General features: G+C 26.0%; 2 protein-coding genes across 3 annotated transcripts; both read left to right on the forward strand.

Moving 5' to 3' along the window:
- Positions 1 to 347: 347 nt before the first annotated feature.
- Positions 348 to 12,546, forward strand: LOC112689809 (cytosolic carboxypeptidase Nna1-like). The gene is made up of 13 exons (XM_025563669.1): positions 348 to 661; positions 2,000 to 2,178; positions 4,729 to 4,890; positions 4,964 to 5,190; positions 6,051 to 6,197; positions 6,271 to 6,409; positions 6,499 to 6,612; positions 6,673 to 6,783; positions 6,949 to 7,118; positions 10,229 to 10,388; positions 10,471 to 10,698; positions 10,767 to 10,858; positions 12,356 to 12,546. Exons 1-13 carry the CDS (start codon positions 583 to 585, stop codon positions 12,537 to 12,539), a joined length of 1,992 nt encoding a protein of 663 aa, XP_025419454.1. The 5' UTR covers positions 348 to 582; the 3' UTR covers positions 12,540 to 12,546.
- A 5,443-nt stretch (positions 12,547 to 17,989) lies between these two features.
- Positions 17,990 to 25,217, forward strand: LOC112689810 (putative uncharacterized protein DDB_G0282133). Of its 2 annotated transcripts, XM_025563672.1 has the most exons (11): positions 17,990 to 18,133; positions 18,353 to 18,549; positions 20,111 to 20,261; positions 21,612 to 22,383; positions 22,449 to 22,513; positions 22,631 to 22,882; positions 23,057 to 23,623; positions 23,726 to 23,908; positions 24,243 to 24,345; positions 24,414 to 24,592; positions 25,001 to 25,217. In XM_025563672.1, the coding sequence occupies exons 2-11, from the start codon at positions 18,437 to 18,439 to the stop codon at positions 25,097 to 25,099; spliced, it is 2,484 nt and encodes an 827-aa protein (XP_025419457.1). In that variant the 5' UTR covers positions 17,990 to 18,133; positions 18,353 to 18,436; the 3' UTR covers positions 25,100 to 25,217. The 2 variants fall into 2 exon arrangements, with proteins under 2 accessions (XP_025419457.1, XP_025419455.1); XM_025563670.1 differs by lacking the exon at positions 17,990 to 18,133 and having other exon boundaries at positions 18,140 to 18,549.
- The last annotated feature ends 155 nt before the right edge of the window (positions 25,218 to 25,372 follow it).

Consider the following 25,372-nt stretch of genomic DNA (forward strand, 5'->3'; position numbering starts at 1 on the left):
TCAATAAAATTGTAGAATTAACGTATTAGGTATAATTCTTAAGAATTATTAGTTTGAATTTAATAAAATATATTAATCTAATGTTAGTGATTTATAAAGTTGATTATGCATTTTATTATTACATTATTATCTTATTATTAAATGATATATACGGTACTATTACTAAATACTAATAGTACTGATAAATAAAAAAAAATTTTAAATATTGTGTATTGCATAACATGGTATTTATAATATAGATAAACGATTGTTAGATAACTATTATAGGTTGATGGCTGGGGAAAATGTAAGCAATTCTGTAAGTTAACGTAAGAAATTTAAAACATATTTCTCTTTAAACATCTGATAGGATTTTGATGTTATATGCAGCGATTTATTTTTTCCAAATTGAGACCCAAGTGTGTGTGTGTTTTATATACACATGTAGTTTGTGCAAGGTGTTATGATTATAGTTTTGTCTTGGTACGTATAAATTGTAACCAAAAGGGGCATAATAATATATTGATTGGCAAAAGTCTGCTGGTGTCACCGTAGTAACCAGACGAATGTTAGCGAGAACGCGGTGTGGCATGAGTTTAAATCATGGAAGAGGCCAATGCAGACGTTAACATGGCACAGGTCAGAGACTTGCAAGCATCGCTTTTCCCTATTTGTACAAAAGGTACAATGTTTTATTATATTCGTCATGTTATTAAAAACATTTCACACGTGTTTGTTCTTTTTAAGCGTTGTTGTATTGTCTCATAAACACTTATATTAAACATCTATTTTATGTCGTATATTATTTATTTTTTTATTTCTTTGTTTTTATATTCTTCACATTGGTGCTTAATTATTATTTTAGATATTTTCTGATGTATATAAAAAAAAAAAAAAAAAAATGGGAGGATATCGTTTGTACTTATACCGTTGCGAATAATTTTAATAAACATAACAAATTATTAATACCTACTTATGATTATGCGATATCCTTGGTGATTTTTAGATAAATGTTCATCATTTTTGTAAGTAGTGTCGAAAAAAAATGCATAATATCTATGTAGGTATATTTATATAATATATTATTGTTATTTTGCAATGACTTAATGTATTATACATTTATAACACCTCATTGTACTTCAAACCATTTATTAATAATTTGTTGTAAGTTAACAAAAATAAAAATTATAATACATTATTATGCCTGTGTATAGAATTTGTCTTATAAGTTCGTGACATCACACGATAAACTATTGTATAAAATATTCTCAAACTCAATAAATTTAATAGGTAAAACTATTATCATAAAACTTTAGCGATTTTGATTAATGGGTCGTTACATGCCAAAATGCCATTGTTTTAATATTCATATTTTATACTAAAAACGGAATCAATTTACGAATTAAGTTTTATCCACTTTATTATAGAATATTAGTGCTATATAATAGCGAGCTGGTAGTAGTAATTCGTTCGGGTTTCTTATTATGGTACATTAAATAATACTAATATTAATAATTACGAGTACCTAGTTTTTAATTATTATTTTTATATAATGTGATAAATAATTATAATATTGCTTCAAAATTAGTTTCCTACAGGTTATTTTTACAATTGGTTATAAATTATTATTCTGTTTATAATTGATTAACCATTTTAAACGAGATTGGCAGATTACTTTTTACTTATTTTTAATATATCTGTTTATATATTCCATTAGTACCTACCTGATATATACAAGGTATATACTCGTTTATTGTACATTTAACTTAACATTTAATTTAATTTATTCTGTCCAGAAATTTAAAACAAATTTAACAATTTTATTTAATTATAAATAGACATTTTTTTTCTAATGGCTATCAAAAAAATATTCCTAAGTATCTTATTTAGTTATTATTTTAAAAACAAAGAACCTAATTGATTATCATTTAATTAAATGTAAGCAAAAAACGTGAAACATTTAAATTATTTCTATTATTAGTATTTTATTTCATTTCTATGATTATTATAATTTTTATAGGGACATTCTTAAATAATTTATTGAATCGTACACTAAGGAATGATCAAGTTGATAATGTAAACGCAGATAGTGACACTTCGCAGATAGATTCCAAGTTACGAGACGTTAAAGAAGTTTTTCCGTTGATGAAAGAAGTAGATTGCCCTTATCAAGCAGCTAGATGGCCAATGGAGTGCCAAGTATGAACTACATATATTATTATATTTTAAAAGGTTACATTTATTTAATTTAAGTTACACATTTTAAAACCTTTTTAAAATTAGAATAATTTTAATTAATACTTCTATAATACTTTCATATTAATTAATAAATAGCTTTATATTAACATAATTTTTATTATTTATTTGGGTACAATCAATTTTAGATCATATGTATACTATAAAATCAAAAACTTGATATAATTTTTTTTGTATGAAACTGAATATTTGGGCGCAGCCCGTTATGCCCAAAATGAACCTTTGCTGTTTTGCCCAGATATCCGTTTTGACCAAATCCATTTTAGTCGTTTTCAAATTAAGTTAGCAATGGTTTTTAAATAATATAATACATATACTATTATTAATTTTTTTTATTATTATTATTTTAACTATTTTTAAAAAAAAGTCATAGAAAAAGTTTTTATAAAATACATATTTAATTATACATTATTGCAATTAATGTTTTGGATGATACTGATATGATTATTCTGAAATTCTACTGCGCATGTGTGTAGTTCACCAGGCTCTGTTAAGCAGCGCAACTTTACAAGACCACTCGAACTATAGCCTTACTCTGTTTATTAGTATAAGGTCTATGATTTTATTATACTATACTTGTAGACTCTTATTTTAGATTACATACCATCTTCCGATAACATCAAATTAATGACATGTTAGTCGACTGAAGGAGTTTCCACATTAATATAACAGTTACCTACATGGCTACATGACGTATAAGTTAAAAGTCGTTAGTTATCGAGTTTCGAGTTATGGACAGTTTTAGTTTAAAATATTTGTTTAAATTAATATTTAACGATGGCTATGTTTATAAAAAGTAAGCGAGATAAAGACATGGTGACTTTTAATAAATATAAATACAATTTTGCTTCAAAAAATGTAAATACTGATGAAAGTCGTTGGCGTTGCGTGAAACGTACGTGTTCAGCTTCATTATACACGTCCTTTTCTAAAGTGGTGAATGTAGAAGATATTTTAAACACTGACCAGCTTCGACATAATCATAATCCGTGTAGTGATACAAAAATAATGTAAAAGAAAAGCTACTGAACATTTTTACATACAGTCAAAACAAATCATTTTAAAAGAGTTATCGGAAAACAATCTACTTACAAATGGTTTAACTTCAAATGATTTTAATGTAATAAGAAAATCAATTTAAAGAAGTAGTCGTTAAGTTCTTCCTCTTATTCCAACTTCTATAACGGAAGCACGTATGGCTCTAAATACACCAGAAACCACTTTTACTACAAAAAATAAACCATTTGTGTTGGTAAATGATGAAATAAAAAATATAATCATTTTTTCTTGTAAAACTAACCTTACATTTTTATGTAATATTGTGGAAACAATTTATATGGACGGAACGTTCCAATTTTGTACCAAATTCTTTGAGCAAATGTTTTGTACACATGGTATTAAAAATGGTCATTATATACCAATAATATTTATTTTACTTCCGGTTAAAAAATACGATACATATGTGTATACTTTTAAATCAATAGTAAATAAATGCAAAGGATTAGTCTTAGTTTTTATACCAAAATTTGTTACTATTGACTTTGAAAGAGCAATTCATTAAGCAGTCAATAAAGTTTGGCCTTTCTCACAAATAGTTGGTTGTCGTTTTCAACTTACGCAAGCTTGGTATAGGAAGGTTCAAAAATATGATCTAGCAACTGAATACCAAAATAATACAAGTATTGGTAATTAGATTCAACATACTTTTGGCTTAATATTTTTAGTACTCACTGAAGTATCCGATTGCTTTACTCAAGATTTAATGTCTGAATATCCAACTGACGAAAAATGATTTAAGTATTGCGAATATTTAGTAGAAAACAGTGTTTTTAGTCCAACATTATGGACATGCAATTCCGCGAGTATACAGCTCACAACAAATGCATGTGAATCATTTCATTCGTATTTCAATAATGATTTTTATTCAAATTCTCTATCAATAATAAGCTGGTTAAATATACGTAATGACATCCAGACAGAAACTTATATCAAAATTAATAGTATTGAAATTCCTAAAATAATTAAAGATAAAAAAAACGAAGGAAAGGCAAGAATATAATGAAAAACGTTTACTTTTATATAGATCTGACGAAATTACGAGGTATGAGTTTATAAAAAGCATGTGTAGACATTTTAAAAAATGATAATTTTTGTAAATTTATTTTTTTATGCCTTTTAATGAATTTTAGTAAAAAATAATATAGTGTAAATTGTAAATTGTTTAATGCTTTTTTTGTACTATAACTATTATAATGTATAATTAAATTTAAATATGTATTTTATAAAAACTTTTCTTATGAATTTTTTTAAAAACAGTTAAAATAATAATAGTAATAAAAATTAATAATAGTATATGTATTATATTATTTAAAAACCATTGCTAACTTAATTTTAAAACGACTAAAATGGCTTTGGTCGAAACGGGTATCTGGGCGTCCGATTATTTAATTCCTTATTTAATTTATTAAAACTTATCTGAAAGAATTGTTTTAGGTTTTAGACGATCCAGTTACTCATATTTATCCAACGTCTACATCTTATTCAGAAAAAGAGCCCCTATATAAGTTTACGGGTAAAGAAATACAGCCAAAACAAGTAGGCGAAGATTCAGGAGAAGTAATCTTTAAATACTATCCTGTCAGCAGTGTAAATTATGTGTGTTCACATTTATATTATAAAATTATATTTTTTCGGTACAAGCTCGATTTAATTAATTATTTTTTCGCAGTTTTGTCGATCAGCTGTTGGTGGTAGTGCGTGTTCTGAAGCACATTATAGCCAAGACCCGTCAGATTTGATTTTTGAATCCCGTTTTGAATCTGGTAATCTTGCTAAAGTGGTCAAAATTACTAGCACATATTATGAACTATCGTTGAGATCAGACATGTATACTAATCGGCATACGCAATGGTTCTATTTCAGAATAGAAAATACAAAAAAAAACATCAAATATAGGTAAGAAAAATTTTTTTTATGAATTTGTTACTGCACATAGGAAGGTTTTTTTAATTCTGCATTTGCTACGTATGAAATATTACTGTTAATAAACCTAAATTTGAAATGATTTTAAAGTAAAAACCATTTGAAGATAGACGATAAAAATCTAAAAAAAAAATTCTTGTATCTAAGTATCGAAGGATTGGTAAAAAGAGAAAAATGTTTATTCTGTACGAGGGTCGAGCCATACAAAAAAAAAAAAAAGTGCTTACGTGCCTGATATCGTCACTCGGAATAATATAGTGGACAAATGGTTATAAACTATAGTAATGCTAAAACAATAGCGGTTAATAGTGTTTTAAAATATAAAATTTAATTTAATTATATAATATGTAAAAACAAAAATGTTGATAATTGATTTATAGTTACTTGCTAGTTTAAAATATGGAAATTTCACCGAAACTACTGTAAGAAATTAAAATTTTTACTGACAAATTAGATGGAAAAAAATTACAATCGCATCAATAGCACAAGGAGGCTAATTAAAGACTAATTTATTACGTTAAAATTAGCAAATAAGACTTACGTTTCTTAACTAGGTATAATTAAAACACTTATAAGTGTTTTAAATATTTATTAATTAATTATGGGATTAGTATTGGGAAAATCATTTGCATTTTATCCTAGATTTCAATTGTCGAAGTTTCTGTTTAATGATACTGTTTGAAAACAATTTGAAATGTTTTGTGTTATGGCATACCTATTGGCATACAATATCGATAATTGAAAATATATCATTGGTCAATACTATTAAAATAATATTAATTATTCGGGGAAGGTAAAGGTAAAAAATAAATTCGGCTAATTCATTTTTTCAGATTTTCGATTGTCAATATGTACAAGTCTGAGAGCCTTTTTACTGCTGGAATGAAACCACTATTGTATTCGATAAAAGAAAACAATGAAAAATGTGTGAGCTGGAGACGTTGCGGAGAAAATATTGCGTACTACCGAAACGACGCTCCGTAATTACTTTTTGCTTTGTTTTTTTTTAATATATAAAAAATTTTAAGCTTTTTTAAACATGTATTTTTTCAGAAACGGTGACAGCGAAGATAACCCACGTTATATATTGTCGTTTCTTTTAGAATTTCCGCACGATATGGACACTGTATATTTAGCTTATAATTATCCGTACACGTACACGAATTTACAAGACTATCTAATAAAGCTCAAGGTATCGAATAAAAAATAAATACATTATAAGAACCGATTATAATTACTTAGTGAATTAAATTTAAACAAAAATGTACGTTCGTTTTATAGGATGATCCTGTTAAAGCAGTGTTTACAAAGCTCAGAGTTTTATGTCGGACATTAGCTGGTAATAATGTTCATTATTTAACAGTTACAGAACCTTGCCAAGAAGAAGATCCAAAAGTAATTTTAATTACTATTTTTATTATTATTTTCATATAATATTGTATAACATTTGTATAGCAAAAAAAAGTTATAGTCTTAACAGCACGTGTTCATCCATCAGAAACTCCGTCTTCTTGGATGATGAAAGGATTTATTGATTTTTTAACTGGCGATTCGTTACAAGCTATGGTGATTATTTTTTATAGAAATATTAAAGGTAGTGCTTTTTCTAGATTTAACAAATGGAATAACTAATCTCTTTCTATTTATTTCTATCTTTTCACTAATTTAATTACAAGTTCTCCCTGTTTATTTTATTTGTTCAAAACAAATTTAAATATTATTATGCTTTAGGAATTACGGAATCGTTTTATTTTCAAATTAATACCGATGTTAAACCCTGATGGTGTGATTGTTGGTAATAGTAGATGTTCATTGAATGGACGAGACTTAAATCGACAATATCGTAGTGTAATTCGAGATGCTCATCCTGTTATTTGGCATACAAAACTAATGCTCCGCAGGTATAATTTTAATAATATTCTATAGACCAATTTAAGTCTAATTAAATTTAGAATAAACAAATTAAAAAAAAGAATATATATATATACGAAATAGATGTGAGATGAGTTTAGGTTCCAATAGTTATTTTTTTTACCTCTCCAGTCCCTCTCCACTTTCTCGACAAATTATTAAAAATTAAACTCTCTTACCAGTTTACATTTTTTCTACATCAATTTCGAAAAGTAAATTCATCAACATCGTTTTTTAAAATCGTTTTTATTTTTCGTCTCCAAAAGTCAAAGCTCATTCCTATTTACAGTGGTAACCCGTCATAACCGTGAATCCAAAAAAGCGAATGTCAAAATAGCGACGGCAAAATAGCTAAGTATAAAATAGATAAAAGCCATAATAGTGAATGTTCAAAACAGCTAAAGTATATTATTTTAAAATTATTACTCTAATTATTTATCTATAGTAATAGTATTACGTTATAAAGATACAGATAATGACGATCAGTTTTATAGCTGGGTTATCCAATATTATTTTCGGGTCGGACCAGATATAATAATAAATTATGTGCAGTGGCGTAATTGTGGGGAGGGGCAAGGGGTTCAAGTGCCTCCTAACAATTTTTTGAGAGATAAAGGTATAATTTTGCCCCCCCCCCCCCGATAATCCAACAGTACAAATAGCACCATTAATTAATGAACTCTTATGGGTATTATTTAACAATATTAGTTCCTAGTACCTGCTACCTACAATTTATGTTAATCTAAACCACAAAATGAGTTAAAAGACTTATGTAAAATCAAACAATTAGATATACTGTATAAAATACATACAATAAAAATATGTTTTAACTGGTGAGGGGTAGGGGTGTCAGGGTTTTGGTAAAAATATATTATATTGTCCCCCCTAAATTTTTTCCCAGTTACGCCACTGATTAGGTGGATTGGATATGAGCACAATATTTGACAGCGACAGTGTATGTTTAACCTCTCAGTTGCATACTTCGTATATTATATAGTTTCACATATGTTGTTTAAAAATATCGAATATTTAATTTCACAAAAAAAATAAATCACTCGTAAAATACGATGGGTTTTTGTATCGGAAGGATTGTGAAAACGGTGAAGTTTCATACTGGAGATTTGCGGAAGTTGAAAAATGTCGTGGTGGAATTAACATTAAAAATGATTTGGTTATTAAAGATTCTTCATTCAAAAATGTACATGTCCCCAATCCAACTAAAATCGAAGTTAAAAAATTTACTGAAGTAATGAAAAAAAGTGCTTTAACTACTCAAAACAATCCAACTAAGATTATTAGTGATATTGTAATAACGGCTTCATCGAGTTTAATTTAGGCAATCTCACAAGTGTATCAAATCTTAAAAGAATTATTCAGGCAACGTAATCAACGCTCTCTACCTAATCCACTAATTTTGAAAGATTTAGGAGAAATACCAAACATGTATAAAGAAACAAACAATGGAAGTAAGTTTTTGTTGTTTGATAATTACGAAATTAATGGTTCTATAAAAAGTAGAATTTTAATATTTTACACAGGTGAAGGGTTAATGACTGAATCTAAATATTGGTTTGCCGACGGTACATTTAAGAGTGCTCATTCTATATTCACACAAATATACACAATTCACATATTGAAATACTGTAAATTACTGTAATACCAGTAGTTTTTGCATTATTACCTGATAAAAGTACTGCAACATATTATTATTTAATCAAAACACTATAATCGCATATACCATTAAATCTTAAAACTATTATGACTGACTTCGAACAAAGTGCGATATTGGCATTTAAGAAAAATTTTCCCAATAGAATTTTTCGTGGTTGCCACTTTCACTTAAGTCAATGTGTATAGCAAAAAATACAATCGATACCTATAATCCACGAAAAATATATAACTGATGCAGAACTTTATATTCAAATACGATTGTTACCAGCACTTGCTTGTGTATCAGTATGTGACGTAATAGTAAGTTTCGATCACTTATGTGAAAGTGAATATTACATAGAACACGAAGAACTTTTTCGACCACTATTGGACTACTTTGAAGATACTTGGCTTGGAAAGACTGTACGCAAACAACGTAGAGGTCCAACATTTCCTTTGGAAATGTGGAATTGTTGTGACTTGATAGATATGCCAAAGACTAATAATTCTGTTGAAGGTAATTAATTTTTATAAATAAATATATCTAAAATATATTAAGTATGTTTAATAGATTTTTACATATTATATATAGGTTGGAATCGTGGTTTTTAATCATTTACTTGGATCGTGTTACCCAACACTTTGGAAACTCATAGAAGGGTTTAAACAAGAACATACTAACACAGAAATGAAAATAGAGCAATACATAAGCGAACAAAATCCAATAAAAAAAAAAAAAAAGAAAAATTATCAAGATACTGCATTAAGAATTTTATAAATTCAAAAACAATATACAGAAAGAAATATTGTAAATTATTTGAAAGGCATAGCCTATAATTTATCAGTACAAGTATAAATTATAAATATAATATAGTATCTTTTATCTTTTTTTTTTTGAAATAATAAACTTTTTAAATACCTAATATATTTTTATTTATTATATTAAATTATTTTAAAATAATATACTTTATCTGTTTTGAACATACGCTATTATGGTTTTTAGCTATTTTGACATTCGCTTTTTTAGATTCACGGTTTTGACGGTGACTCATTTACAGTTCGTACCCAGTTTTATATTATACGAGACATTTAAGTAAATACATTTTAAATTATTTAATAGGTAGTATCATAATTTTTTTTCCAAATATTGATCGATAATTATTATTTTATAAAAAAAAAAAAAATTATAACAATTAATTTTAAAACAAATAATATACCTGCAATTAATTGTTAGTTGAAATTATGAAATTTATACTATTTAATTTACAATACATCTATCATAATTTCATTATTATTATTACCTACATAATAAATTAATTTTATGAATATCAATAAAGATTTTATATACCTACTTAAAATATAAAATTTACTTTATTTTTTTTTTCCTTAGTAATATGTAATTATTTGTTTATAAATGAATGTAATTAATCTATTTAAATTTTTTTATAAGATTAATAGAAGAACGTCAAGTGGTCATGTTTTGTGATTTACATGCTCATTCGAGGAAGTCAAACATTTTTATGTACGGTTGTGAAGGAAAAGGTCACGAAGGAAGAAAACTGCAGGAACAAATATTTCCACTTTTATTACATAAAAATGCTCCAGAAAAAGTAAACGTTAAATGCTAACATCACACAGAAAATTAACTCAAGTTATTTTATGTTGTGTTTGTATTGATCACATCAAAATCAGTTTTCATTCGAAGATTGCAATTTCAACATACAACGTTCAAAGGAAAACACAGCTCGAGTAGTCGTATGGCTAATGGGAGTGGAGAATAGTTACACTATGGAAGCTTCTTTTTGTGGTTCGTCACTCGGCTCCCGAGCAAACACTCATCTCACTATTAAGGACTTCGAAGATATTGGACAGACATTTTGTAAAACTCTACTGGACTACTATAAAGATGATCCTCGAAATGTTTGTAACTGTTTTTTCTATAATAAATAAATTACTTTTTTCTTGGTAATTATATGAAATATTAATAGGAAAAACTAAAATTGAAGATATGCAGTAGATTAATGGAACAAGGGTCTAATGCAGAACAACCTAAAAATATAGACATATCTGATTATTCAAGGTAAATAATAAAAACTTTGATAGTAATTTTTATAACCCTTTGCACTATATCTATTCTATTATATTAAATTATATGTAGTCTAGAATATTTTCAATTTTTTTTTTTTATTAATCATCATAAAAGTAGATAGTTTTTTTCAGAATACTATTGGTAATAAAAAAATAATTTAAATGATATAAATTGATTTTTAAAATCGATACCTATTACGAATATTAATGTATGATTATTTATATACATTTTTATATAAAGATTTTATTTTTATTTTTAAAAGTTTAAAATACATATTATATATTTTCTTAATACACTAATATATTAAAAATGTTGATTAATATTATTATACATATAATATATATATTAGTTATTTTTATTTCAGTTTTAATAAATAAAAGTACCTTTATATTGTGTACTATTAAAGTCTTTATTAAATTAAATTCTCTATTGAAATTACAATTTACTCTAGACGAGGAGCAAGTTGATGAAATTTATTCATCTACTTAAATTAATAATATTTCATTAAATACTAAAAATTCAGAAATAAAATTTCATGTTATTTTCAATATATCAATAATATTAGCATGTTATACCAGTATAGTATTTCAAGTTATTCTATCGAATAATTTTTGAAGAAAAATGATTGAAACCTTGAGGAAGTTAACTTATTCCACTTTCCTCTGCCTAATAAGCCAGTGATTCCCAAACCTTTTCAGCTACATAGCCTTTTTTAAACAGCATTTTCTCATAGAGCTCCATAATTTTAAACTAAATTAAAAAAAAAATGTATTCGAATAATTTTCGTTCATTTTATTTGGGTAAATATAGGTTTCATAATTTAAAACAGACACATATTATAATTTATAAACAGTAGATGGTATTTTATTTTAAGTAACATAATATAAATCTTATTTTATTCAGAAAAATTTAAAAATATATAAAAAAACAAATATCAATTAATAACAGGAAATGAATAATTAGATATATTTTTTTAAATAATAATTTTATAATATTGTAATATGAATAATATTTGATGATAATATTCGTACCAATTACATCAATAATTTGAAACTATAGTACTAAATATGGACTATTTACTAGATACCTTCTTCAATATTGATATAATTATAATTATATTTGAAAATTATTCGAAATTGAATAATATTATGATCGCAAATTATTCGAATACATATTTATTCGAATTATTATCTAGTTAACATTTTGCCCAACTCTGGTGTATACAACATATTCAAGTCGATGGAAACCTATAACCATTTTAAATTTATGTAATTATATGTGATATAGTTGTTTTTATGACTACCCATATATAACTAACCATGTGTATTTGAATATCACCAATATCAGTTCTTACAAACTTTTAATAAATCTATTAAACCTTTATTATAGATATTTATAGGTACATAATATTTTATATTATTTTAGATATTATTTTTTCATTGTTTATAAATAATTTTTATTTAATACATTTAATTTTGTTTATATTAGCGATGAAAGTTCATCAAGTGTATGTGAAGAAATTGTTGACAAATTAAGTTTTGAAGAAGATGCCAGTGCTCTGACGCAATTGTCAATTATTGTACCTCCAAGTACACCAATTGTTCCAAAACGAAAATCACAAAAAAAAAAAAAAAAATCAAAACATAGTAATATTAAAATAATTACGTCTTAACTGCCCTTTTATTAATACAATTTGTAATCATTATTATTATAATATACAGGGTAATTTATTTAACATAGGTCCCTAATTATTTTATTGTGATCAATAATTTTATAATATTATTTTAATAACATAATAACATTTTCTATACATTTTGATGTTGGTACAAATTGTATACAATTTATGACCGAATAGTTAACAACAAGTTAGAGACACCATTTGGCAGAATGTAGAGTGATTATTTTTCTTGTTATAACATATGTAATTGAGTAATAGAACTAACTGTTTGCTGTTTATCATTATTCAACCACACATTTATTTTCTTTGATGGATTTTAATATCTTTTACTGTTGTAACTCTTTTTATTTTTTATTTTAACACAGTATTAAGAATCAAGATCATAATTACATTTCTTGCATACAATGTACATAACAAGCATTCAATTTATTTGGTTTGAATTATACAAATTTCGTGATGGTAGAAAAAAATTATTTTCTAGCCTATGTTAAACCCAAAACGGTGTCTCTGATCAATAATTTAGGTCATCATTGAACGAAATTTTATGGTAGAGATGTATTTCTGATCCAAACATGAAAATTATACATGATATACTGAATACTAAGCATTTTTCATAAACATACACAACAAGTCCACGAATTTCTTAAATTTTTTCTAAAATTCAAAGATATAATTGAAATGTATTGGTAATATTAATAATATTGCAGTAAAAACTAATATTAAAAACTTAAGGTTTGGTTTTTAAAAACAAAATATCTTACAGTAAGTATAATTTTTCTTACATAAATTACTGCCAATAAACACCACTAAAGTATCATAAAATAAATTACTTAACATGGGACACTTATTCGTCTATTTTTATGTTAAAAAATCACCCTGTATAATTTTTTTTTAATTCAAATATATTTTTAAGCATTTCGTACTTATCATTATATTGATTATTTTTTAACTACTAAGTTCACATTACCTACATATTATAATTATTTTTTCAATTAAATAAGCATAATTACCTTGTGTTTTAATTGTTCATATGACTTTTTAAGAGTTTAGTACACAATAAATAATTTACTTTAAGCCAAAAAGTAAAATATTATACAACATACACTTTAAACCTTTTTTAATTACACTATTATATTATATAGTTATAGTTATATTGTTTAATTATAGTATTTAATTTTTGCTAATATTGTCCATAATATTGTTTTAGTTTTTTTTAATATTGAAATATATTCTTATGTAAAATTGTTTTATATTTTAAAAAATTATTTGATGTAACCTGAATATTAATTCTTTTAAGAACAATATTATGTATTTTTGTGGAGGGGGCTCGACCACACCAGAAGAAAAAACAGTTCAAAGTCCTTAAATGATTTTCTACGAAAGTACAGAGAAAGATAACATTAATTTATATCATATTGTTATAAATAACTCTTTATTTATATTTATATATAATAATAATAGAATAATAGAATTATTAACTCACACTTTATATGCATTTTTTTTAATATTGTAAAATCATTTATTTTTTAGAAACCCCCCCCCCCACACACACACACACACACATACACAAAATGTGAAAATACGCCACTGCCTCATACCACCATCAGATTAATTTTTTTTTTCATATCAGTTTCTGTTGCGTTTGACTATAGATGTTCGTGAGATTTTATATTATTTTATAAATGACTCCAAAACCGTACTCTTCATCAGGTTCTTTTGATGTTTATGTTTCTAAATACCACACATTTTTACCGAGTTAAAACCGTATACTACTTTTCTGAAAATATTTTTACCACATTTTCATAATTTTTTCTTATTTTATTTGTTGATCAAATAATATAATACAATATATATATATATATATTACAATTTATGCAATATATATACATAGTATATTTATTTTTAATAAACTTGTATCAACATCATTTATAAACTAACCTTGGTCCTGTACAATTTTTAAAAACTGAATCAACAATTTTTACTTATCAGCATATTAACTTCTGATAGATCCGGTCCGGCGTTGGACAACATAAATCCACCATTAAAATATCCTTACTAGACTAAAATCTTAATGTCATATATAGAACATTTTTAGGGGGGGGCTGCCCGGGCACACCCGGCAACCTCCGTGCGCTTGTCTATGGGTATATTATTGTATTATATTATTATATTGGTATATTAATATAATCGTAATTTTACTTAACAAATCTATAATTATGAAGTATAAGATTTATCGACAACATATCAAAATGATGTGCGATAATTTTGTTTTTATAATTAACATGTGATTTTAGAATACATTTATTCAATCCTGTGGCTTAGTTCAAACTTTGATTGCCCGTGACAAAATAATACAGCGGTTTTACAAAGATCCAAACTTGTTAATAAGTAGAGTCCGGATTTATATGCATTTAAAAATTGTCAAATATGCAAAAAAAAAGTGACTAAATATGCAATTATATGCATTATGTTACAATTTTAAGATGTGTTTTTTTTTTTAAAAACTACACTTTTATACCAAATAAAATTCTAAATATTTTATCAAACACAAAAAAAATTGATAATATCCTCTGCTTTATATTTTAAATAATTTAAATCAATCTAAAACTTTTAGAAAACTTAAAAAAGAGAGTACAAATAAAAAAAAAATTAAAAGGAAATATTTTAGATTTTATAAATATTTTAAATCATTCGAGGTTACCGACTCTCAAAAACTAATAGAAAACTTAAAAAAATACAAATCTTTTAAAATAATATTTTTGAAACTTAATATCTATCATGTTTATCCGTGCTTTATTCGAGATGGTTACAAAATTTACCGTAAACTAAAATAGTTAATTTATTAAAAACCCATTTAATATGCATGTTATATGCATTTATGAACAAATATGCAAAATATGCAATATCAAATTAGGTGTTTAAATTCGGTGTGATATGAATCGTGGACATTTTAAACCTCCATAAATAAATATATAAATAAATATGCATAGATTTAGTACAAATATGCAAATGCATATAAATCAGGGCTCAAAGTATTGAATTATTAAAAACATATTTATTATACAATTACGAATATGGTCATTTTTTATTACCCTCGGGTCCACATATTTTTATTCTTATTTTTTTAGTGTACGCCAGTACGGTTTCCTAGACTAGAGAATATTTACTATAAAGTTGGAAGTTTAGAATAAAAATTTAGAGTGTGTTTCCTTGTAATTTTTCTCCAAAATGATTATTATATACTAATATCACAGACGTTGCGCATTGACGAGTAAACACTACACATAAAATAATTTATAAGCATGTATCAGTCATTTTTTAAAATATTAAATTAATATAATTTTAAAGTAATTTAATTTTACTAGAACATAGTTTTTTCTTCTAAATATTATGTTATTTTTAAATCTTATAATAACGATGATTCGTTTTTTGGATTCTCAACATTCCTTGATGGGCCCTCTAGAGTAATAGGCCCGTGACTCATTGATCACCCTATCGGTACATCACTGATTTAATTGTGATCCATATTCCTCATACCAATCAACGCTAAAAATTCGGTTGTTAATAATTAAAAATGGAATTTATTAGATTTCAAGTTCACATCATTAACTTTGTTTCGTTGTTGTTAGAACGAATAGTATCAAAAATAATTTATAGAACCGTTTGTACATATTTTTAAAACTAATTGTTTTTTTTTTCAGAAATAATCCGTTCGCAGGAGTGAAGCCCACAGGTTTTCCATGAACCAGTACAGTTATAATTACAAGGCCCCAAATTTATTTTGGTCTACATCCATACGACCCTACTCGTTTAATTGAAATAATTTTTTTTTCAAATACATATCTACCTTAAATAAATTTAAAAATTTTGCAAATTCCTGTATAACATTTTTTTTTAATAGAAGTTAAAATTTAAATTTTACAAAAAAAAAAAATTCTCACCGGTTGGTATTGCTCAGGGCAGTTTTTCAAATACAATAACTTATTGATTAGGTATTAAAAATTTTAAAGATAATATTACAACATACATAATAGTTTTCATAGGTGTTTTAATTTAAGGCATTGAATATGTGTTAACTTGTTTTAAAAAAATTATTACTTTATCATAATTTATTTCTATAAAGTATAGTTACCATAACATACCAACATAAAAGCATATAAATCTTGGGGTGGCTTCTTAAGACCTAACTCAATCTGCAAACACAATCAACATTATTATAGTTATCTATATTAGTTATTATATATTTACATTTGTTTGCATATTTGGCACTGCCAACTCATTACATTTTATTCAACGATCTAAAGGTCCATATGAATAGTTATGCATTTATAGTGTTTGCTCCAGAGACCAGAGTGGGTCTCTCAAACGTATGTAGGCCCCGGGACCCACGAGAAATCAGTGCATTTACACCATTTGGTACCCTACGTGGACGTCACTGGTTAATGAACAGCCTAACCATCAATTTTGAATATTAATTCGTTGCACGACGCACTGCACTACTATCGCAGCTGCAACCGACAAATACATAGGTACCTTAGTTTAAAAAAGTTATCGTTCTGCGGTCACTGGGTTCAAGGGCGCTCGCGGTGTCGCTTCCATTGGTGGCAGGAAGGGGAGGGGGGAGTTTGTCGATTTTCCGTTATATCATGTTTAACAGAAGGTCCACGTGAGTCTGAAACCGTTAACTCGCGTGGCCGACCGTTGAGATACTCGGGTAGGTTCATCCCGACGAGCGAACGACTTAACCGAACGGGAAAAGACGTCGGTTCAGTGAGTGGATCAATTCCTGATCCGATGGTTGGTCGCCATAGAGTTGCGGGAATCGGTGGGATACAAGCGTGTACGCGGAACAACTCGAACGAATGAATTAACGATACCGTAACGCCCAGCAACGACGTGACACGGGTTGGCTATGACGACGTTTCATCGCGCAGAAGGTCCCTGGCATTTTTTCCCTTTCGTTTTATTGATACGTGAAAAACAACGTGACGGACACCGCGTGTTCACCGGTCGTCGGCCCCATCGAAAGAACTTCATAAATCACTGTCGACGCCCGCTGCCGTACAGTGTACGTATATAGATCATGCGACTTACCCGCTACCTAGTGGTTCGCCTTACTAATCCTACATAAAGCGACACGTACACAACGTGCAACGGGGTCGAACTCGATTCAGTGTGGCCGGATTCCAACGATTCGTAAAAGTTCCGTCGACCCGTCATGGGAGAGAAAACATTGCACGTCGTATTAATGTAGCCAAAAGGCATTGTCCTGCATGCACTACCGCATGACGTGTCAAATTATAAATGTTCACATTCTCGTGCACTTGTTCACCAATACCCCACGTGTTAGATACGGGGGAGGGGAACATATTTCGTGACGAGGCGGGCCTGATTTCCGTGCTCTTGACGCTAATGAACGTGGGAGGGGGGGAAAAATCACACTAGACTGATAACGGTTCGCATATTATGGCGAAATATCGTTATCATCTACTCGTCACCATTGGACAGGGGGCGGCGGAAACCCAACCCATACTTCTAGTTCCTAACCATTTCAAGGTCACACGTGTGCCGATCAACAATCCACAACCGTAAGTATTGTTCTCAGGCCCACGGTTCCCTCTCCAACCGACCCCCCAACACGGCGTCACTCGAATTCGGTGCCCATGCGTCGTCCAACGTTCCGGCCGAGTTCATTGTGCCGACGCCGGGCCGACGTCAACGCAATGCTAGAGCTCATCGAAACAAAAACCTTAAAAAATCACAAAACTCCCAGGGTCGCATATCATGGGTACCTTTTTGTCTTGCAGAAAAAATGTAATGATTACTACCGGTGGAACTGCTCACGCGTTATTTCCCACCGGTGCCCGTGCGTGCTGAAAACGTCGTTGGACATGAACAACATGCAGCTCGTGAGCATCGACCACCAGCACAATCACCCGGAGGACGCAAAGGCAATAAAGGATTTAAAACTCCAACTGGTGGTGACCGAAAAGCCCGGGAATCAGTGAGTATAAAATTTTTAAATATTTTTTTCCCCCGCTGCCACCTAGTAAGTAATGCGGATGCCGATGGGTGTTCGATAACTATGAGGTTCCCCCTTCCCGTGTACCTCCGTTGCCGCGTCGAAACATAATGGAGTTCGGATTATTATTTTTTTTTTGTCGACCCACTTATCGGCTGCCCGAAACTGATAACGTAATTGATCGAGTTATTTAAGCGCCGACATTTTGAAGCATTTTTATTATTATTATTATTATTTTTTTGACTACTGTTGTGTCAAACAATATGTCAACCGAATATTGATATCGTGATGAATAAACAAACGTAGTGACGAGTTATTTTTCGAAAACTGTTCGAACACGATTATTCAAAAATGAAAGATATGTTTTTAACTTGACAGCGTTCAAATCGTTCATATAAATAATTTATCCAATTTTAGAACATTTAACGGATTAAGATGGACGTCACTGAAATTATTTTCCGCAATGCTTTTCAGACAAATACATTTTTTTTTCGTGTTATGAAGAATTGCAATTGTTTTTATTACTGAAATACTATTTATAATAGTGATATGATTTGATAGACTATTTCTTATGGGTTTTCATTTTTTACTTAACAGTACAAAGTTGTTACTGTGATATTACAATATTAATTATAAATAAAGATATTAAATTTAATATTTTTTTATTCAGTCTAGCTTGTTTTAAAAATGTCAACATTTAGTTTGAGAATTATTTATTATATATATATTTAATATTAAAAAATAAGTACCAAAATGTGTATAATTTATGAACAAATTAATATGTTTAATTTATTTGGGTTTCTGAATATAAGCATATAATTAAACAAGTTACCAAAGTATTTTTTAGAAATTTATTGTTTAGGAACTGGAAATTAGAAATGTTCACAGACTAAGATTCCTTTCTGTTTAATGACAATTTATAAGTTTTTACTAAATATTATATAATTTATTCATTGTCAATATCTTATCTATTTTATCCTGTTGTTTTAACTTATCAAGTATATTTCATTTTCTATAAATACTAAATATTTGTAATTATTTGTTTAAAATAGTTAAAAGTATTTTATTTTATTAAATAAACTCAATTTTAAAACATTATTATAAGCTATAACTATTTTAACTAAAATCATCTCATTATAGTAAATTAATATAAAATCTAATAAGTATATTTGTTAATTTAATTAAATAACGTGTACTTAGAAATATTTCAATAAACAGTTTAATTTAGTTTGAGTATTTTTATTGGAACTATCCTTTCACATCTTCATCTTGACGGTTGAATTGTCCGCACGCAACATTAGAGATATTTTAAAGATTTAACTTTAATTATTAACTTTTAATTTAAGAATATATTATATATGAGAGCTTTTCAACTTAGTATAAATAATTATAAAATATAAAAGTTAAATAATACAACAATTACCTTAAATTATATATTTCAATTATTATTATTATAGTTAATTTAAGACATTTTTTATAAGTGTATATTTTTTTTTGTAAATTACCACTAAAAAAGGAAAAACTTTCATATTTTTATTTATAGAAAAACCTGGTTTAAAACAACATATCCTAAAACAGAAAGAGAAAATTTTAAACGATTTATTCCTGATGATGTAAAAAACTACAAAATACCTAAAAAATTTATTATGAGTAAGGAAGATTTTCATGTCCGACAATATTCTAGTCAAAATAAAGTAAGTATATTGTAAATTGTAACAAATATGTTAACATTAAAAACAAAATTAATTATTTTAATTGCACAATGTATAAATATAAGATACTAATTTATTATTTATTTTAATATCTATGTCAAAAATAGATATTATAGTATAATAATTATATTTTTTATTATAGTTTTTTATTAATTAATATTATGAATTTAATTTGAGAATTTCTTGAGTATTATGTATGTTAATAATTATTAATATATAAATCAAATTTTGAATTTAATTTTTACTATAAACGTTTTTTTCACCAAAGATCTTCTATGAACCACTTTTTACAAATCTCTAGTAAGTTAAAAATTTAACATGCATAATTTGTAAATCTTTATATAACTAATATTGCTTGTTACTGTTTCTAACACAAATTTTATCGATGTATTTATAATTTGTGTCTTTTGTATACAATTATGGCCCTATGACATCCAATATATATATATACACACATTATATTTAATCTTTTATTTATAAAAATGTATAATTATAAAACCAATCATTAATTATTGTATTTTTTTTTCCATATCTATAATAATAAATCATTTCACAGCCATTATGGCACTTTCCTCATCTCTAAATTAGAAACTATCTTATCATAAAGATCAAATTAGTGATAATTTATTATTAAAATATATCCATCATTTAATGAACAAATTTTTCATATAAGCATATTTAATAATCATATATAATCTATTGAATATCACAATATTATGCTAATAATTTTCATATTGTTAAGTGGTTTATTTAAAAGTATGAATGAATCTTGTAACCTATTAAACTGAATTTATAATATATATTGAAATAAATGTAAAAAAATTACTCTAACTTAACAAATACACCTGGGACATATAACTGAAATGTGATACTGGTGATAATTTTTATTAATTAAAAAAATATTACTTGTTAAATAAATATCAATTAATTAAATGAGTTTAGTATAAAACATAAATATTGGTTTTCTTATCAAAATTTATATAATATTTTATTAGTACAAAATATATTTTTTTTATCAAAATTTTACATCACATTTAAATATTCAACTGATCATATTTTATATTATTAAGTATAAGCTAATTATATTTTATGTAGTAAATAAGTTTTACAGATTTATATGATTATATTATTTGTATAAGATTGTTGTTAATAATATTTAATTGTAAATTATTGTAAGTCCTGTAAATTAATTCCTTACTTGATTCTTTTTAGTCATTTTAAATCAAAAAAAAAATGTTAATGTTAATACTTACAATATTAAAACAATATTTTTAAATTTATTATTATGTATGTATTGTTGATAATTATAGCTACATTTGAATTTTTTTTTAGATTGAAAAAATTAACTACCACCATAGTGCAAATAATAATAACTATAATAAAACATTAACAGACAATTGCACTACTTTTCAAAATTCATCTAGTCCTTATAAAACCTATTCCAGTATTCTCAGAAACATATTATCAGTACCAAAAAGTAATTTTGACAGAATTCCTAAGTATATATTGATACAAAAAGATAGCAATTATGCTGGAATTTCAAAAAATATATTGCAAAATACAAAAATCTCTCATTTAAATACAAAAAATAAAGACTTGTTTTCTAATGAACAAGAAAAAACGAATATTTCTATTAGGGAAACTGTCAATCAAAAAATTATTTTTATGAAAAATTATAAATTTGATATTAATAGTATTAGTAACAATTGCAAGAGGATGCATGCGGAAGACACTGAATGCTCTATTAATAGTAGCAAGAAAATTTGTGTTGATAAAATTCAACGTATTAATCCTAAAGTGGAGGACACAGACATTTCTATTCGTGATGGCAATAAAGTTAATATTGATAAAGATGAAGATAATATTACTAATGATGACAAGAAAAAGATTGCTGGTATAGTTGAAGATAATAAAATTAAAACAGACGTCACTGACATATTTATTAATGATGATAAGAAAATGCATGGTGATATTGGTGAAGGTAATAAAACTAAAGAGGAGGATAGTGACATATCTGTTAATGGCGAAAATAAAGTTTCTGTTGATGATAATGAAGATAATAATACTGATGAAAATAATGATATTTTTTCTACTTTGATAAATGGTACGAAATTACATATTAATAAACATGAACATAAAAATACAATTGTGATCTTGAAATATTTACAGATTTTAATTCAGAAAATTTTGACAACTTTCTAAAAAGATTAAATAACCCTAAGATAGGAAAAAAGGTAATATACCTTTATATATACAAGTTACATTTCTTCTTTATAATATTATAATAAATACAATATTAATAATATTTAGTTTAAAACATCTTTGTAACTGTTGTATTTTTTTTTTTTTAGATTTTCAACACATTATTACAAATGCAATCTATTATTCACTTTTTTCGTTCATCTAATCTTTTACACCATCAATTAAAGGAATTTAGAACTCGTCAAATTTATTGGAAAATTAAGTTCCAAAATTTGCTTCTAGACATAAAACAAACAAAAAAAAATTATCTGGAAGTTTTGAATAAAAATAAATATTTACTAAACCATGAACAACTTTATTCAAGAAATGTTGGTATTCAAGTTGATATTAAAAAGGAAATGGTAAATTTTAATTGTAAATCTTTTAAATTATTCGAGTAATTTTTATTTAATAAGATTTAAATAGGTTTTTAAATATTTATTAAATTAAATAATTGTAATTGTTAAATTGATTTTTAATTCATAAATAAAACTGAATTAATATTTTTATTTTAACATTTTAATATTATGTTATAGGAGGTACAACTTATAAGACCAATTTCTACTCAAGACTATAATTCAAAACTTTTGTCAGATACGATACAAATTGATACAACTGATTCGGAAGATGAATCATTAAATAATCAAAAGTCAAACATAACTATATCCAAGAAATCTGATATATCAAATTCAGGAATAATGTGTTTAGATACACCATATAGACAAGTTATCAGTGATATAACTGAAAAAATTGAATCAAATGTGTTAAATTCAATTTGTATATCTAAATTAGAGTCTTTGCAGAATGTTAATTCAACTGTACATAGCCAAAATTTTCTTAAATATGATATATATTCAAAAATACTTCCATTTATACGAACCAAGTATATTCCAAAGGCATCAGTATTAAAGATTATTCCTAAAAAAAAATTTATAAAGATTTCATTCACAAATAAGACCAGTTATTTGGATACCCAACATTTATCAAATACAAAAATATTAAACAATAAATTGTTTTATATAAAGTTAATAAAGCCAGTTAATACTGAATCTAAAACAACATTTATTGAAAAGAAAAAGTTGAAGAATTTTTCCGACAGGATTGTACGAAATATATTTTTATCAATAAATTATTATTTAAAAAAAATTTTTGTTTTAAAAATATTAATTCAATTATAACTATTTGTATGTTACATGTTGAAATAGGTCGTTCTGGATAAAAGAAGCTTAGCTGATCTGGTCCGAAGCACTTCAATGTTACAAAAAAAATTATATACCCATAATTCTAATTACCTAAATTCATATAACTGTGCAATTATAAGTTTACCAATTAAACCTGTTAATTATACAGAGTTATATCGAGAAATATTTTGTTACAATAAAAATAAGGTATCTAGAATATTTAAATAATGTATAATACATTTATATATAGATAATACATTGAAAGGATTTGTTTTATTAGTTAATTTTTTTCTTTTAGTTATTAAATTAAATAATAAATTCTTGATTTTCTTAGAATCTAAAAATATTTAAATTTTTAGCTGTAAAATAATGTTAAATATTTTTATTTCATTTTTTAACTATTTTATAAAAGTAAATTAAATATTGTTAGGTTTTGATGTAATGCTCTATATGTTATTATAATTATATTTATCAATATTACAACAGAAAAATTTTAATTAAAAATTATATTAAAATATTGAATTTTTTTTTTAAACTACAGACCCATGGGCCTTTCTTAGAGAATTTAAATGATACTGAAAAACATTTACATCTTCCATCGGTAGTACTAGAAGTATTTTTATCATTTGAGACTTATCCTCCAAGTAAGAGTTAACTATTTTTACCAAATATTTATGATAAATTAATTAACACCGTATAATTAACAAATTAGGAGCAGTTTTAAAATGGGAAATTGGAAGAAATATTCACAATATTCAGGGCATTATAAATATAATTGATTATGAAGTAGCTATGCTAGTGGTTCGTAATAACAATACAATTTCTAATGGATGGCAACAAATCGGTATTATTAAGGCTAAGAAATTGCCTATGAAATGTACTGTTAAACTGGTAAGTTAATAATTTAATAATATTAAGTAATCAAACTGTTATTTAAAGTTTGCATAAGTATGCTATAAATTTGATTTATTATAATTATTTTTACAGAATATTTATTTGAAACTATTATATTTAAATATTAATTAGAATAAACTTAAAATGCAAACCTAATGTTCATTATTTTTATTTATAACCATTTGAAAAATGTCATATTGTTTATCAGAAGAAGAAAAAAATCAGTTATTTAATCAGTATAATTTATTATTATTAATATATGAGTTAATAAAATAGTTACATTATTTTTAATCTCCACAAGTTCGAGTTCAAACTGTTAAATGCATTATATTAAAAATAATAAAATAAAAAAAATATTGGTTTGAATGAAAAATGTATTTATTAATGTAGTTTTTATTTTTTTAGGTAGAGGCTATTAACACAATTTATTATTTTGCGATCAGAGCCAGGGATATAGAAAGAAGATGTGGACCATTTAGTATATCTTTACCTGTGAAATATTAATATTTGTTGTACTTTATTAAAGAAAAGTTACATAGATTGTATCACCTATGCATTTTTGTCTTTCTTTATGCCCAGCTTATATTTGTTTCTTTTTGTATTATTAAATATAAATGTACCTTCGTCCTTCAATACATTTTTAATTTAAATGGAATTTTATTAAATATGATTTATGACTTTTTTTTTTAGTGTTACAATACCTAGTTATTTGTACCAAACAAAGTCCAGATGATTCTGCAACAATTTATTGCCCAACAGATTGTCGCCGACGTTTTA

Source organism: Sipha flava, unplaced genomic scaffold (assembly GCF_003268045.1).
Source record: "Sipha flava isolate LNK unplaced genomic scaffold, YSA_version1 46_pilon_pilon, whole genome shotgun sequence".
In the NCBI taxonomy this organism is placed as follows: Eukaryota; Metazoa; Arthropoda; class Insecta; order Hemiptera; family Aphididae; genus Sipha; species Sipha flava.

Coding starts and splice junctions, on each gene's coding strand:
- LOC112689809 (XM_025563669.1), top strand. CDS start 583: ATGGAAGAGGCCAATGCAGACGTTAACATGGCACAGGTCAGAGACTTG. Junction 5,191..6,050: donor AAAAAAAACATCAAATATAG/GTAAGAAAAATT, acceptor TCATTTTTTCAG/ATTTTCGATTGTCAATATGT. Junction 10,859..12,355: donor GACATATCTGATTATTCAAG/GTAAATAATAAA, acceptor TGTTTATATTAG/CGATGAAAGTTCATCAAGTG.
- LOC112689810 (XM_025563670.1), top strand. CDS start 18,209: ATGCGTCGTCCAACGTTCCGGCCGAGTTCATTGTGCCGACGCCGGGCC. Junction 18,550..20,110: donor ACCGAAAAGCCCGGGAATCA/GTGAGTATAAAA, acceptor TTTTATTTATAG/AAAAACCTGGTTTAAAACAA. Junction 23,909..24,242: donor TTTGTTACAATAAAAATAAG/GTATCTAGAATA, acceptor TTTAAACTACAG/ACCCATGGGCCTTTCTTAGA.